At 36.9% G+C, this 14,987-nt stretch overlaps 2 protein-coding genes across 5 annotated transcripts in view; both read right to left on the bottom strand.

Moving 5' to 3' along the window:
* Positions 1–377: 377 nt before the first annotated feature.
* Positions 378–5,819, bottom strand: LOC106154911 (uncharacterized). Its single transcript, XM_087000300.1, has 3 exons — positions 5,306–5,819; positions 2,835–2,969; positions 378–1,459 (listed from the first exon to the last, which is right to left on the bottom strand). Exons 1-3 carry the CDS (start codon positions 5,519–5,521, stop codon positions 1,130–1,132), a joined length of 681 nt encoding a protein of 226 aa, XP_086856426.1. The 5' UTR covers positions 5,522–5,819; the 3' UTR covers positions 378–1,129.
* A 5,687-nt stretch (positions 5,820–11,506) lies between these two features.
* LOC106154913 (structural maintenance of chromosomes protein 6) overlaps positions 11,507–14,987 on the bottom strand; it is a 47,934-nt gene continuing 44,453 nt past the window's right edge. For all 4 annotated transcript variants that reach the window (XM_087002721.1, XM_087002724.1, XM_087002723.1 and 1 more), the window contains 3 exons: positions 13,850–14,002; positions 13,392–13,489; positions 11,507–13,010 (listed from right to left, as the gene is read on the bottom strand). In XM_087002721.1, coding sequence (XP_086858847.1) covers positions 12,893–13,010; positions 13,392–13,489; positions 13,850–14,002 — 369 coding nt within the window. In that variant the 3' untranslated portion in view covers positions 11,507–12,892. The remainder of the gene's footprint in view (positions 13,011–13,391; positions 13,490–13,849; positions 14,003–14,987) is intronic.

The raw sequence follows: 14,987 nt of genomic DNA, 5'->3' as shown, positions 1-14,987 counted from the left end.
CCGATCATTGAAGAATCAACAGATAGCCCCAATTTATTTTTTGCTACTTCTTCCTCTTTAAATCCTTTATAACATTATTTTCTTTTGTTTTATTTATTCACATATATATTATGTCATGTTAACTATGCAAATACCCACCTACCAATACATAGATGTATAAACAGTTTAAAAGTTCCAAAATAAAGTCAGCTGCACAACTAAGGTATTGATGACACCGGTCACATATACTGATCATCATTTTTGTAGGCCGACGCATACAAGGTGTACCAAGAATGGTAGTAAAAAAATAAATAAAAATAAAAAAACGTGGTCCCATATGATTAAGACAGGTTAAGATTAGTAGAAAATACAAATTAAGTCTCTGGGCCATACCAGAAAAGATGGGATAGAAAAATGTGTGCTCTATGGGAAATTGCAGGAAAAGAAGTAGACAAGACAAAGAACATCACACATTGACAGCCTTACTGCCTTTGTAACAAATCAACAAGTGAACAATAACTAACTCATCGGATCGACTTAAAAATGAGTTTACTGTAGGATCATGGCCTCGATGCTGCACACTTGACACTTGAAGAAGTCAACTATACAAAGGACTTCTATTTTGGTAACATACACTCCACATCTAACAGTCAGCAATGTGTTAGTTGTGATTAATGAATGTGTTCCTCATAACCTCCGGACGCAGACTTTTCATCAGGTGAAATTGATTTAAACATAACTACTTATTTAAGAGGCATTAAAATAACAATACAAAATATTTCACACAAAATAACATCTTATGTAACATGACTGCTAATATTGGAAGAAATACATGTATATTGGATTGTAATACATGATGAAAATAGTGACGTTTGGTTTATAATTTTGTTTCCTTTTAATGCAGTACATGTACTTTTTTAAAGTTAAAGGAAATAGAAATGCTCAGCAAAGAGCCGCTGATTTTGTTATTGAGACTGGTTGACGATAACAACGTGGTCGCTACAGCAGTTGATGACCGCACAATTTGTCCTAGGTTTGGCTAATTCGTGTACATTTCGCCATTTTCCTCAAATAAGACATTTGAATGATGAGGGCAAATGAAATGTGCATTTACCCTCTGCAGGTTTACGGTCACTTTTGACTGATATTGTCAAAGCAATTTCACCACCGTGTCATCTGCAGTTCCTGGAGATGGCTCCAACAGATCAGCAAGATGTGAGAAATTTTTCTGACGCAGAACGCTGCAAAAGTGACGTATTGGATTTCTTTCTGGAGAACATTTATACACTCTCTTCAGTAGTTCGTAACACCCCTCTTTCCGTGAACTACTGCATGCATCCCGAATAAAATCCACGCCATCTATATCCAGAACATCATTTTCTAAAAGGTAGGACAAGACAGGTAAAGGGCTGAGGTCATCTTCAAAGCGACTCCAATTGGCTTTAAGATTTTCGAATTGTCTCCTTTTTTCTTGAGGTTCCTAAAATGAAGGTTATAAAATATAACTAGAAAAGCACTCCGAAAGCGCAGACCTCCGCCAAGGCAGCAGTCTCCACTCAATGCCGTTTCACCCCTAAATTTTCATATTAAAATGATTCAGTTTTTTTTATTATTGACTATTAATTGATTACTGATCCGGATTACCACCAAAAACTAATCATCTGTTCCTTGGCCCACTTCTGACAGTTCCTGAAAATTTCATCAAAATCGGTCCATAACTTTTTCTGTAATGTTGCTTACAGACAGACAGCCAGACAGACAAACTAACCGAACCAAAGGAAAGTTTGGAGGAGACATAAAAACATAACCTCCTTGACGGAGGTAATAATATTGTAACAACCAGTTGATTGACATGGGGACCATTTAGAAAAGAAAGCCCTAGTATCAACTGATCCAAGGATCAAAGATGACGAATTCTACATGAAAAGGAAAACCACTTTATCCTGTAATCCTGAGTGACTTTTTAACCCGTGCGATATACAAGTTTCAAAATCAACCGATAGACTTTTATTTCATTTTAACCTTGCATTTTAGTTATTTTGTTTCAATTTATATATATATATCTTTTGATATCCCTTTACTTTTATTCAACTACTATGCAATGATAGCAATTATCCAAACATCGGGTTGCAAATTTGGTAAAAATAATAATAATAATAATAATAATAATAATGGTCTCTCCGCCTCTCACGTGCCTCCCCACGCGTCTGGTCGAATGTAGCCGATATTTAATCACTGTGCCCCTGCAGGGACGACGTGTGGGGAGGCGTGTGATAGGCGGAGAGACCATTACAGGAGACCTTTCATTTAGGGTCCGCCATATTTGATCCTTAGATCAGTTAATACTCGGATCTCCTATTCTGAATCGCCCCACAAATGTATGGAGGGCACTGCAGACCAACATCCATTGTATGATAAACACCTTGCATTTTTGTTTTGTTTTATGTTAACTACAAAATTACAAACCTTGAATTTGATTACAAAAGGCAAGGCAGTTGTCTTAATATTGAATAATTTAAGCAAAATAATTAGAAATATGAAATATTTCATTCAAACTGACAGTAACACTTTGTAAAGAGGTAATAATCAATCCTGATGTGTTTAAAACTATCGTAGCCATAAAATGTGAATTTAGTTTAAGTTTAATATAAAGCAAAAATATGACAGTTGTAAAGCCCCCCTCTTTCTCTCATCTTCTTTCGACGATTTATTTTTGAAAAAAAAAAAAAAACGCAAGTGCTTCTGTTTTAGTTTTACAACCATCAAACTCCGCGATCATGTTGAATTTCACATTTAAGTCTGTGAACTTTTCTACTTAGTAGTTATGCTGCAACAATATTATGCCCATTGCTTACCTTGCCAGAGTGCAGGTAGATCTTCATCATTGGGGCAGCGCCACACTTACAAACAGCAGATATTCCCTTGGGAATATTATCAAATAACTCGAGCCCAGATTTGTTGTCTCCCAGATGGTACATATGAACGTGACCCTACAGATAAAACAACTGAACTGAAAGCGCATGTTGTCTTATTAATTTTTCTTATTTTTTCATACTAAAAGAAAAGCATCAAAAGCTGAATTCATATAATGAAACTCTGGAAAACATCGGGGCCCCGTAACTCGAAAGCATCGCGTGTTGCGAATAGAGATATCACATAGAGGCTACAATGTATTATATGGGACGAGTATGGGCGAGTTATGGAACCGAGACGCTTGCGCTCGGTCGCAATGCGCGATGCTTTCGAGTTACGGGGCCCGGGTTGAAGGTGGGTGACATTTAGGGCGCAGTGTGCTTGAATACATGGATTCTTGCCCTATAAAATACAGGTTGTCTAAACTGCTGTCATCAGATAGTAAGATGAGTGCGAGAGACGAGAAGCAACAGAGTGAAAACACATACCAGCTACCTGGTCAGTCGTAATGTATTATCTGCGTGGCGAAGATTTGTTAGATTTATATCCTATTATTTAAGCAATGTAATATTGAAAAGCATCTACAAATTTATAACTACATTTTCGTACATGTAATTAAATTTTCTATTTCATTGACAGACGGTGAATTTAAAGCATTTTAAAGATTATACAATTGTCAAAACACACCAAACTCCCCCCACCCCCACCCCCGCGCCGATTGCGATTGATGTTTAATCTACAGACTTGACATTTAATATGGAATATTTCAGTTTTAAAGGTATACCTAGGTAATAATGCTTTCTTTTTTCAAAAAACTCAGATCTCACATAAGATACCTGACTGGAGAAGTATGAAGTCAGGTGTGTCGCTACAAGTTAACTGACTACCAAGTCTGTTGCACTGCTGCATTGTGTAATATGCAGTGATTTAATTGGCTGGTGCTCCTTTGGGCTGGTCAAAGCTTGGCTTTGATGAAGCATGGTTCTGTCAAAAGAGTATCCATATGTCGGCAACTACTGTATCGAAGAATTTGAAATTTTGCATGCAAACGGTCTGTTTTGCAGTGCGTAAAATGAATTAAGCAGTGTTTTTTAAAATTGTTAAGCTGTGCCAGAATGGCGCGAAAAAGACAGACATTGCCAGACAGATTATTGTGTCAATCGGAATGGTCTGCACAGTTTTATAGGGTTATGCCCAGACTGATGCACCTACTCAGAGACCACGCCCAATGTATCGACATCTTACCACCAGGTTACAGGACTCACTGTCCTTCAGGATATGCTGCTGCAATTAAACCAAAACCACCCAGTCCGTTTTGAATGAGGGGCAAATAGTCACCAAAACGCGACCGTTTCTGGGTAGAACACTGAAATCGCGTGGCTTTCTTTATTGAAGTCAGATTTCACCCGTACCGCTAAAATGGTCAAAACAGAGTTTACAGACATCCTGAAGAGGCCTACGACAAGACGTGTGCCACTTTTTAAGTGACTAGGGTCATTGGAAGCATCATTAGTTGAGTGGATACCACATTGGTGCCAAAACACTAATGGCAGTCATCGATGAAAACCTGAACCAGATCAAATAGAGGAATACTCTGGGAACCACTTGACCATCATTTAATAGGGGGCACCTTAGGAACAATTTTAGGTTGGACGATGAGATTGCCGGTTCACACAGAGCACTTTCAATAGCAGATAACTTACAGAACCAAGGGAATGAGCAGCTACCTTGGTCATCAAAATCGCCATATTTGAACCACATAGACAATATGTGGATAGGTTATTACTCGCTGTATCAACGGCCTGCATGTCCTACATGTACAACAAAACTGAACCAAACTGGCCAAGTCTTAACCGTTGCCTGGAATTTTATTCCAGATTAAACTCTAAAAAAAACATTCTAAGGAATGCCTTGTCGCTTGAAAGCTCTGGTAGCAGCAAGATGAGGTCCGGTGTAACAGCGACCATTGCTGTGACTAGACACGTACATGAGGGGCCTTTGTGGGGCGTGTAACTCTTTTAAAGACGATAATTTGGAAAATATGGAGATCCAAATATCGCTTTCAATGGTTGTCGTATGACTTAAAATAGGCAATGTATTTTTGTTTGCTTCACTGTCGAATTCAATTAATGGACTCATGTCACAATAACATCGAACAGATAATCAAAAGTTTTTAAAACACGATTTTAATCCTATTTTCATTTATCAGTCAGCAAAATAGGAAAAAAACTGATTAATTATGATTTGGAAAAAATATTCCATATTAAATGTCAAGTCTGTATAACTTTGTCAATGGCACTTGGTCATATTTTTTTTTTGGAAAGCCAATCGTTTGATTTCTCAATTAAATATATGAATTGTTTCTTCAGTTATAGACCATCAATTCTTAATACAAGTGAGAGAACTTGCTCACCTTTTCTTCCCACAGACAAGTGTGTTCGTCTTGTAGCTGACAGACTAGTCCCACGGAATATTTTTGCCCAGGGAAAGATGTCTTGCATAAATAACTCAATTGTTTCTGAAGATTGGCAAATACCTGAAAAGTTTGTTGTTCTATGGCACCTGCGGATAAATAAGGGTCTGCACCTGTAGTAAATAAAATCACGTTTTGTGTAATAATGGATTTCATTTGTACTTGATTCCTGTGGATGGCTCTGTAAAGACGGCAAAATCAGAGAACACAGTTTGCCGAAAGTTCTTTTCCTTGAAGTTAATATCTGCGCTCATTTTTAGCAGAGTAGAAGTAAGCCTCCAGAAAATTGGATTGGGTTCAAATTCTTCAAAGTCTAAACCAAACGTAATTTCTCTTCCTGGAAAAAATTTCCAAAGATCATCTCTATCTTCTTGGCTAGCGTGTTTCAACTGAAATTGCACGAGATAGCACGGGCTGCCAGGGACCTTAACGATTAAGTTACTTTCTTCAAGAAGTCTTCGGCAAATGTGTTTTAAATGTTTCGCTTCTTCAAGCGTCATAAATTGGCACTCAGAAAGGATCTCAGTTCTGCAGTCTATCGCCTGATATAAGGTATTTTCATTTAAGATGCCTATCTTCTTTTCTTTTCTTTCTATCATATTTAGAATTTCCAAAAATAAGTCAACAAACCAGGACTGCCCATGACGCAAGACGACAAACTGCGTTTGGCAATCGCTACTATCACTGTTGCAACAATGAATTTCGCCCCTCTCGATGAAGTATTTTACAAAATGTTCAAATTCATCTTCAGTTTTAACGATGCCATTCTTAATGACAACATCTGCCAGATCTGTTATCTTTATTATTGGAGATAACTCTGGCATCATTTTCGAAAATTTAAGCCATTTGATCTCGGTTTTTTGTTTCCTTAAAACTGCGATTCCCGCCACTTGCTTTCTGAGGTGCTTTCCCCCTGCGTCCCTCTTGCACTGTCCCGAATTTTCTACTTCAAATATCAAGGTACCCTCATTCCAGGAAATGTATTTGTCGATACCCTCTCTTTCAAAAAAATGTGTCAATTCCTGAGAAATCGTTTGTCTGACCTCCTTATCAACACTGTCCCTGTGTGTTCCAACAATGAAGATAGGCCTGTGATTTTTGTAATTTTCGTCATCAGGCAAACATATATGTGCCAACACGCAGTTCAACCAATAGCGAAGCTGTCTTGATTGTGTGCGGAGTTTGTTGCTATCTATGAGTCTTTTTGCTTCTTCAAAATTAAATACAATGATGTATACAGCGTCCTTTGGTATGAATAAATGATGGAAATAATGATATTCTTCTTGCCCTCCACAGTCAATTAACACAAACCTAATACGCATGCCTGAAACTCCATTCTCATATCTTGATTTTGCCAGTCTAATTTTGGTTAAATCAATACCCGTTGTCATTGCTTGTTTCACCTGCCAAAAGCCCCAAATCTCGAATGCAAGAACAATACCAACAGACAACAACTGATCTAAAATAAATTCTCCAGGAGGAATAGCGACCGTCCAGTCCATTAAATATATCATTGCGACACCTAGAATAAACCCAAGTGCTCTTCGTGTATAGAAAGGTATATCGTAAACTTTTGCCAGAGACCGGCCAATAACCATCATTGCTGTGTATTCTAGCATAGCACTTGAAGAACAAGCCAAGAAGATAATGAGATAATGATTTAATTTCTTTTCCATTTGCCATAATATAAGACGATGGAAAACATATGAGCACGCGGTTATTGCTATTACGTAAACGGGCAACCCAATGTAAAAGCGTCTCCGCAGCAGGTTTGGTGACGTGTTTTTGCATATGTAGACGCCAACAGCAGCCCCTGTCCACGTTAAAATGGCAAGTACCACTCGCTCGTGGCTGTCCATCTTTACATATATTCCTTTTGTAATAAACTGGTATAAGAGGGCAATCCCAATGTTTGAAACAATGACTTGGAAACAAACGTTCATTATTATTTGCTTGATGTTTCGTTTCTCTTGGTACAATTTGGCACGAAACGCATGGCATGAAAACAAAGTAAGGCAAACAATCAGGAATACAGTTGGTGCATGTTTAAAGTCAAGGCACCATTCACAGAGCATATCAAAAACAATTGAGAAAAATCCAAGAATACTACCTTGGCTTTTGAGGCAGACAAAGCTGAAAACCAATGAGGTTCCTGCCCTACACCCAAATCCTAACACAAACCCTACCACCAACCCGCAACAAAGAACAGCAAGTTGGAATTCCAATAACAAGTCTGGGTTGTCTATTCTCTGTTGCATATTGATGTCAACGTATAGGATTTCGATACAGGCATATCTGTAAAATACACTGAGAGCTGTGCCTTCGCCATATCTTATACCCATGGGCAGGTTGCCAGAAAAAAATAGCGTAGAAAAGAGGCATCCTATGATTTTCAATGAACATATCCCAATGGGAAAGAAAGCAAAAGCAACGCACACGCAAAGCAATCCAAATACAAGTTTAAAATGTTGATCAAACGATGATCCGTGATCAACTGCTTGAGAAGCAGAATTATCGGTCATTTTTACTGCTGCGTAACTAGCTGCATATTGCTGTTCGTTTTCAGGATCCTTAACATCTTCCCAAGTATCCGTTACAGCGGCAGTTTCCACGTGGTGTTTTTCATTTCCTCGAGTACTATTGCAATTTTTTAAGAATCTCTTTTCTCTGAAATAGCGTTGCAGGGATGTCTTTCCTACACCAGAATCTCCCAGAAATAGAATTTTACTTGTTTCCAAATCAATTTGCCCCTCTTCTAAACTTTTTTCGTATTTGTTTCGCATACTAGCACTGGCCCAAATGATCCTCCTGCTTAAAGTCCCAGTACTTGCACCCCATTGTCTGAACACGTCTTCTTGTTCCACGTCTTTTTCCATTTTATTGTCAATCAAGGCTTGGTATGTGGATCCACATCAAAACCTTGTAATTTGATTTTTATGGAGAAATTGTCAGAAGTGAACAGGAAAATTTAATAATCCAGCGGTTGATGTGTCTGATTTGTTTACTTCGGTTGTTGTTGAACTTCAGTTTCCAGTAAATTGAAAACGTAAAATAAAACGACATGAAGTTTTAAACAATACTTCTGCTTTCCTAGCGAGCCTTCTTACAATCATGTTGCTCCCACGACAAGGACGGTTGTTAGTTCAGTTTTTTCTGCATGATCCGTGTGGTAGTTTAAAACAATTACAAAGAAACACCCCAACCCATGCAATGGCTACATGTTTATATTTCCATGTGCAAAGCTTTGGGATAAGATTTAAAGCTGTGCTCTAAACGCTACAGTTGATCCACCTGCTAACTTGGACAATATACTGTACTTGTCTGTCACATAACAGACCTTCAACGGTCCTCATCTTGTTGATTTGTCAATGGGTCATTGGATATCGTCGTCGTCGTCGTCGTCGAAGACGTCTGAACATAAATAGCACTTGCATGGCGATTAGACTATATCACTCATATATCCTGCGTAACGTGACAGCGAGTCTCTCATGCTAGAGACTCAGCTTCCTGTTCATTTGTACAGGTAAGCCTCGCCCTAACCCTAACCATTATAACTATATGGAGGGCATACTTTTTATTATACGGAACCTCAGTTTCGTGACACCGGCCGCTTTAAAGTGTAGATCAAATGTTGCGCACCGCCATGTTCTGACAACGCCCATATATATATATATATATATATATATATATATATATATATATATATAAATGGATCGCACGGCCCCATGCAACACAATGCCAGGTATATTTAATATTGGTTTGAAATTCGAGCACTTTAGAGGTACCGTTATCATTAACTGACAACATGATTTAGGGGTTCGGGTGTGAGTTGATCAAAGGATACACTTTATATCTATACTTTACCAGCAGAACCATTTACCCAATAAAAAGAGAATTGTTGTTTGCGAGCAAGCATGTCCAAAACAGCACTGATGACTTTTTTCAAGATTTTTTAAAATAAAAAGCAGATTATGTGAAAGGTGAAACCTTGGAGCAAGTAGGCCTAAATACCGGTTTGGTACACAACTTGGAAAAATTACACTTAACTACCAGTAGGCTTATTACGGGGGAGACGCGACGGGCCTTGAAGGATATTGCCAGGTATTTAGGGTTAGCCGGAGGGCACTTTGATTAATGACTTTATTTCGTGTTTGGTGCACTGGCCCAGACGTGGTGGGACTGAAGTACATTCTTTAGGTCTTCACTGATGCATGTAGCTCCAATCTTTTGCTTCTCGTTCTCTTTTAATCTTTTTTATAATTTCATTTTCTTTCATTTTGTGCATATACCAGTACTTAAATATCTAACCATCATTACCTCTACCAAAGAGGCTAGGTCTTTGCCTTCGTCAGTTTGTTATTAAGGACATATATGAAGCCTTATATTAAATCACTGTATAGATTTTTTAAGAAATAAAGAAGTTATCATAATGCCGCATCTATGTACATCTACTAAAGAGATGTAATATCCTATCCAGGCTTTCGGTCCCTAGTCCTTCTGTTCTGATGAAAATCCCTGACGATGATTGATGCATCATTATGACTTAATTATAACATGACTTAAAAACATGTGAAGCGAGAAAACTTACTTTGTAGGATCTAACGTCTACCATTAAGTTATCAGCACCAGTTTTATACACAGCACAAATAAAATCAACATGCCCCCCCCCCCCCACCAAAAAATAATAATAATAAATAAATAACAAAAGTCCCTTGGGAAGCAGAAAAAACGCTTTAAACTGCACCTTCTTCAATGTTCTGGTGGTAAATTTGACGTAGAGAACAGCAATTAAGTAGGAAATATATGTGCAAATATTGGGAAATAATCCAAAGAAGCTGGTATTTCTACAACATTGGTCAAAAAGGTTGCCCCACCCCCATTTCCATGTGCTTTTTTTTACAAATGATCACTTCACAGCTGTAAATTGTTAGAAATAGTGTTTAAGAAGAAGGGGACAATATCCCACAGAATTGTTACCCATGTTGAAGGCTTGTCTCGCCGTCTACAGGAGATAATTGTAGTACGCGGTAGACGCACACGATGTTAGGCACGTGACCTTTAACGAGCACACCCTAATGGCAATTGTGTGGGAATTTGGTGACATTTGATAGCGTCTTTTCAGTTTAATAGACATTTCTCTAGATCAGTAAAAGTCACAGTGAAACATTGGATTTGAGAGGGTACCTCTTATAAATTTTACTAAATGGTATAAAATGTGCATATTTTCACCACTACTTTGTATTTTTTTAAACCATTAATCATGTTAGACACGGTATCTGTAATGAAAAGCACTATTTCTAACAATTTACAGCTGTGAGGTGATCATTTGTAATTAAAAGTACGTGGAAATGGGGTGGGACAACATTTTTGACCAATGTTAGATTTCTAAAGGGATAGCAATTATTCCTATGAGATTCATATTTCACAATATAAACATAATAATCAATTCAAAGAAATATAACAATTTCCATTTTACCACCAAACAGTAGTTGTCGGAATTATTCTGAAATCTGTGCTTGCCATCAGACACGTGAACCTTGATAGATGGCTGTACCTCCGCAATAATCTCTTCAAAAATAAGGATAACGTACATGTTCTGACGCATAAAAAGTGTTCTTGTTTAAAAAGTGCACAAAATAACGTTTAGTCAAATTTTGATGCACTGTTACATAACGCTTTAAAACAGCATAATCATTCTCGCCGTCTTTCATTATGCACTACAGGTAAAATGGAGATTGAAAAACAAGCGATTCAGTTCCTTGAAAATACTGTGTGGAAAAAGGAAAATTTGAAAAAAAAAAAAAAATCCGTAATTGTAAACCAATCATGCCGATTTTCGACAGCAATCTGCCCCTTAACCAAAACAAAGCCACTCAGTAAATTTAAAGTAAAACAGACATATGGTCTGGCAATTATGGGGCAACACGTGTCGGGCAGTGACAGTGAAGACATGGACAGACAGACCGATCAGAATATAAAAGTCTGTATATAAAAATGTAATAAAGAAGGTACCGGTACCTTTAACTGTATACTGGTGGCACATTTTTTCGGTTTAATTCACCATTTGTGATGAAAAGTAATTTGCCTTAAACGAAAAATAAGTCTAGTTCCTGCTAGAAATCGTGCAATTAATTTATGTACTTTTACAGTAGAATATCTTTATTATGCTAGCATTTTTTAATCCTTACATGTTAATTGTTCAAGTAAACCTTTCGCAAGAAACACAGGACACATGCAAAAATAACTTGGCTCTCCACAATATTCATCCACCATAGAACATGTACTGTGAAACTGCAGGATTTCCATATGTATAAATATAATGATAAAACGAAACTGGGTGGGGAAATTTTTTTCCACGTTTTTATGTGAGCACGCACGTGTGTGTATTTATGTGTGTGTGTAACAAATCAAATATAATCAAACGATCAAGAAAAATAAATGAAAATGTTTGAGTTTCTCATTTTCCCAAAAGATTTAAATCATAACATGTAAAAAAACTACAAATATAACTACAAACAGAAATAAAATTGTAAATGATACTAACATTCAATACATGAAATGTAAATTCATCAAATATGGCATATTTTCACTAATCTTGTAATTCTTATTGTTTACTAACAATCTACCATCTCTTATGTCACAAACAAAATAAACTTAAATAGTATCATTGGATCAGTTAGCAGCTATACTAAAGAATGTGCTTGATGTGATGTTTAGCTCCTTGCTTTTTAAAATCCTGCTGATGGTTCAGTTGTGAGCAAGTCTAGATAAAATCTAGGGAAAGCATCAACAAGATTACTAAAAGCAAGGATCTAAACATCATTAACAGTTGTGTTATAAAAATCCTACTTGTGATAACATTCTAGATGAAAACATCTATCTTCTCTAGTCTACATCTCACCCTCTGAATCATTTAGCACCAGTATAAGCACTTACAAAATGGCAAAGTGTTGATATTTAAGACTGAATAAGTTTGCTTTTCACAAGACAAAAGTTGTCTTTTTAACTTTTAACAAAATTTTATTTCACAATTTCCCCCTGTGTGCAAAATGAGTGCTACCTTTGCCATTTGGACTACATGCTGCACCAAAGAATGTCCAGTGTCATTATTACACAGTGTCACCACAGAAGCTGACTGACAGCCACAATTTCCCATTTAGATGACAGTCCCCTGTACTGCCACAATGAGTCACCATGTGATCTGACAACTTTAAACAAACTATGGCCCTCCAGACCCAGCATGTTATGAAAATAAAATCAAAATATGCATTTTACTAAGTTATCAAGGGCAGGACCTTCTTGTGTTGGAGTTAGTCTCATCTTGGTGTCTGTTAACTGGAGAGCTGTTACCACGTGTCACCCAGGTGTAATTAAGGTTGAACATTAGCTCCAACCCCACCAGGGGAAATTATGAAAACTTGATCAAGGACTATGCCACAGAATCCAGAAAACATTGAAAAGAAATTGTGGGAGATATCTCTGCCATTCAACATTGCAGTCAACTGGGAGAAATTTGTGATTTGTTCCTCAAGTTGCCATAGCCTCTTGCTCCTCTTCCCGTTCTCTGGTGGTTTCTATCACCCCTGATCCTCTCTGCGGGTCGGGCATCTTAAAGATCTTCAGGGTGGGGCTGGGCTGTAGGTTGCTGAAATTATTAATAACAATAAGTAATTAACAAAGAGGTCTGAATTACAGGGCCAAGGTGCATAAAATGAATTGTAAGTTATAGACATATGACAAATATTCCACGTAAAAGCGTATTTAGCCACATGACAGCACTATAACTCCAGGAACAGTGGTTCACAAGAATTACAACCCAGATTTCCATCAAACAGTGGGTAAACAATAACTGAGCCCATCACTGCAATGTGATATAGAAACATTTGTAAGATAATCATCACATGTAATACTTAAATAATCTCATACTCTTCTTGTATTCTATGAAATAAATGAAGAGGTCTGAGAATGCACCATTAAGGGCTCAATAAACTGATGATTACTATTGCGAAAAAACATGTACTATCACCTCATGTTCTGTGGTGTCAGAAATATGAACTGGCGAGTCTTCTGGTTCTTGGCTACCTCCATCAACATGTCCATAGATATCCTTCTGTTCACCATGTCCTGAAGTTCAAATTTCAGTGGTCAGTTAAGGCAAACTACAGTTACTGTAATGACCCATCTTTTCTATGGGCAAGAAATTATCAATCTTTCAGCTCCATTATTACATTTTATTTTTATATGGCATTTGTTGTGTAGGTAACTTTTGAATTTTCTTGCTTCCAATCAAAATGACTTTTTAAAAAATACAGCATCTGTAAAATTCACAATTTTTCCAACAGAAATAATGAGTCATTGCCGTAACAGCCAACATCAACATTCATGGCCACAGATATCCTTTTGTTACCCGCATCTGGAGTACTACATACTTTGCCCTCTTGGTTGTCACAGACCTCTGTAACTCATACTGTGTCCATTACTTACCATGTAGACATCAAACTCATCCATACACCTGAAAGGAGATTCCATGGCATCCCATAATGCTAAGATGAAGCAGACGGTAGAGAATGACCTTTCACCCCCAGACAGAGCCCTCATGTCTTTGGCGCCCTCTGCTGACTGGTTGGATGGTTGAACCTACAAGATATACCTACTTCAATCTCTTTTCTAATAACTGATAATATCACATCTGGTATGTTTCTTAAAATATATACTTACAACTTTTTAACACCAAAAGGATGCCAGTTACATAATATGTTGATTTTTTTTCTGTTAAGAATAAAGTACCTTAAAATTACACCTTGATACAAGATATTTTATAGCAATTTCTAACACATATATTTTAGTTAAAAATCTGTCAAACTAACAAGATTAATATTATTCCATAACATCAAAGAGTAATTGAAGCTCTAAAGGCCACCTGCACCAGATCTTACATTAGAAAAGATAAAGTAAAGGCACACAAGTCACAACACATGAATGTCATATTAGGATGCTTTGGGTGTTTGACTGTTCTTACACACAAGGACAGGAAGCTACATATATAAGATGAATACATTCATTTTTATATATCAAATTGTATAAATCAAACAAAAAGATGACACTATAATATGCACAAATACATAGCATGATATGAACAATATTGTCACTGAATTTTTCTGAAGACCCTTCAAACTAAACAAACAAAGCAACCAAAATTTTTAAAAATTAACAATGCTAATAATAGCAGTAAAGCATTTTCATGTATATTAGAAAGGGTTAGTATTATGCTTTAAAAAAAAAACAGTCAAACACCCTAGAAAAAAACTACAGCCATTGCTTCTATTGTCACCCATGCAAGTGTGATAAGACAATAAATTTACTAACAAAGGGTTATAAAGCAAAATTTGTGATATAAGGACAAAAAAAAAAAAAAAAAAAAAAAAAAAAAAAAAAAAAAAAAAAAAAAATCTATAAAGGCTCTAGGCTATCTTTAGAATTACCTTGTACTTTCAGCAAAGCCCAAGTGATTATTTAGTTAAAGAGGCCATTCAGAAAGAGAAGATCTGAGTGCTAGCTAGGCCATGACCTAAATATGGCAGACCTACGTGAAAGGAAGACCGCTCAATCCTGTAATGGTCTC

This window comes from Lingula anatina, chromosome 1 (genome assembly GCF_051362555.1).
Source record: "Lingula anatina isolate TDL-2025a chromosome 1, LinAna3.0, whole genome shotgun sequence".
Lineage (NCBI taxonomy): Eukaryota > Metazoa > Brachiopoda > Lingulata > Lingulida > Lingulidae > Lingula > Lingula anatina.
Note: the sequence above shows the minus strand (reverse complement) of the source record. Positions and strands in the feature narration are given on the sequence as shown.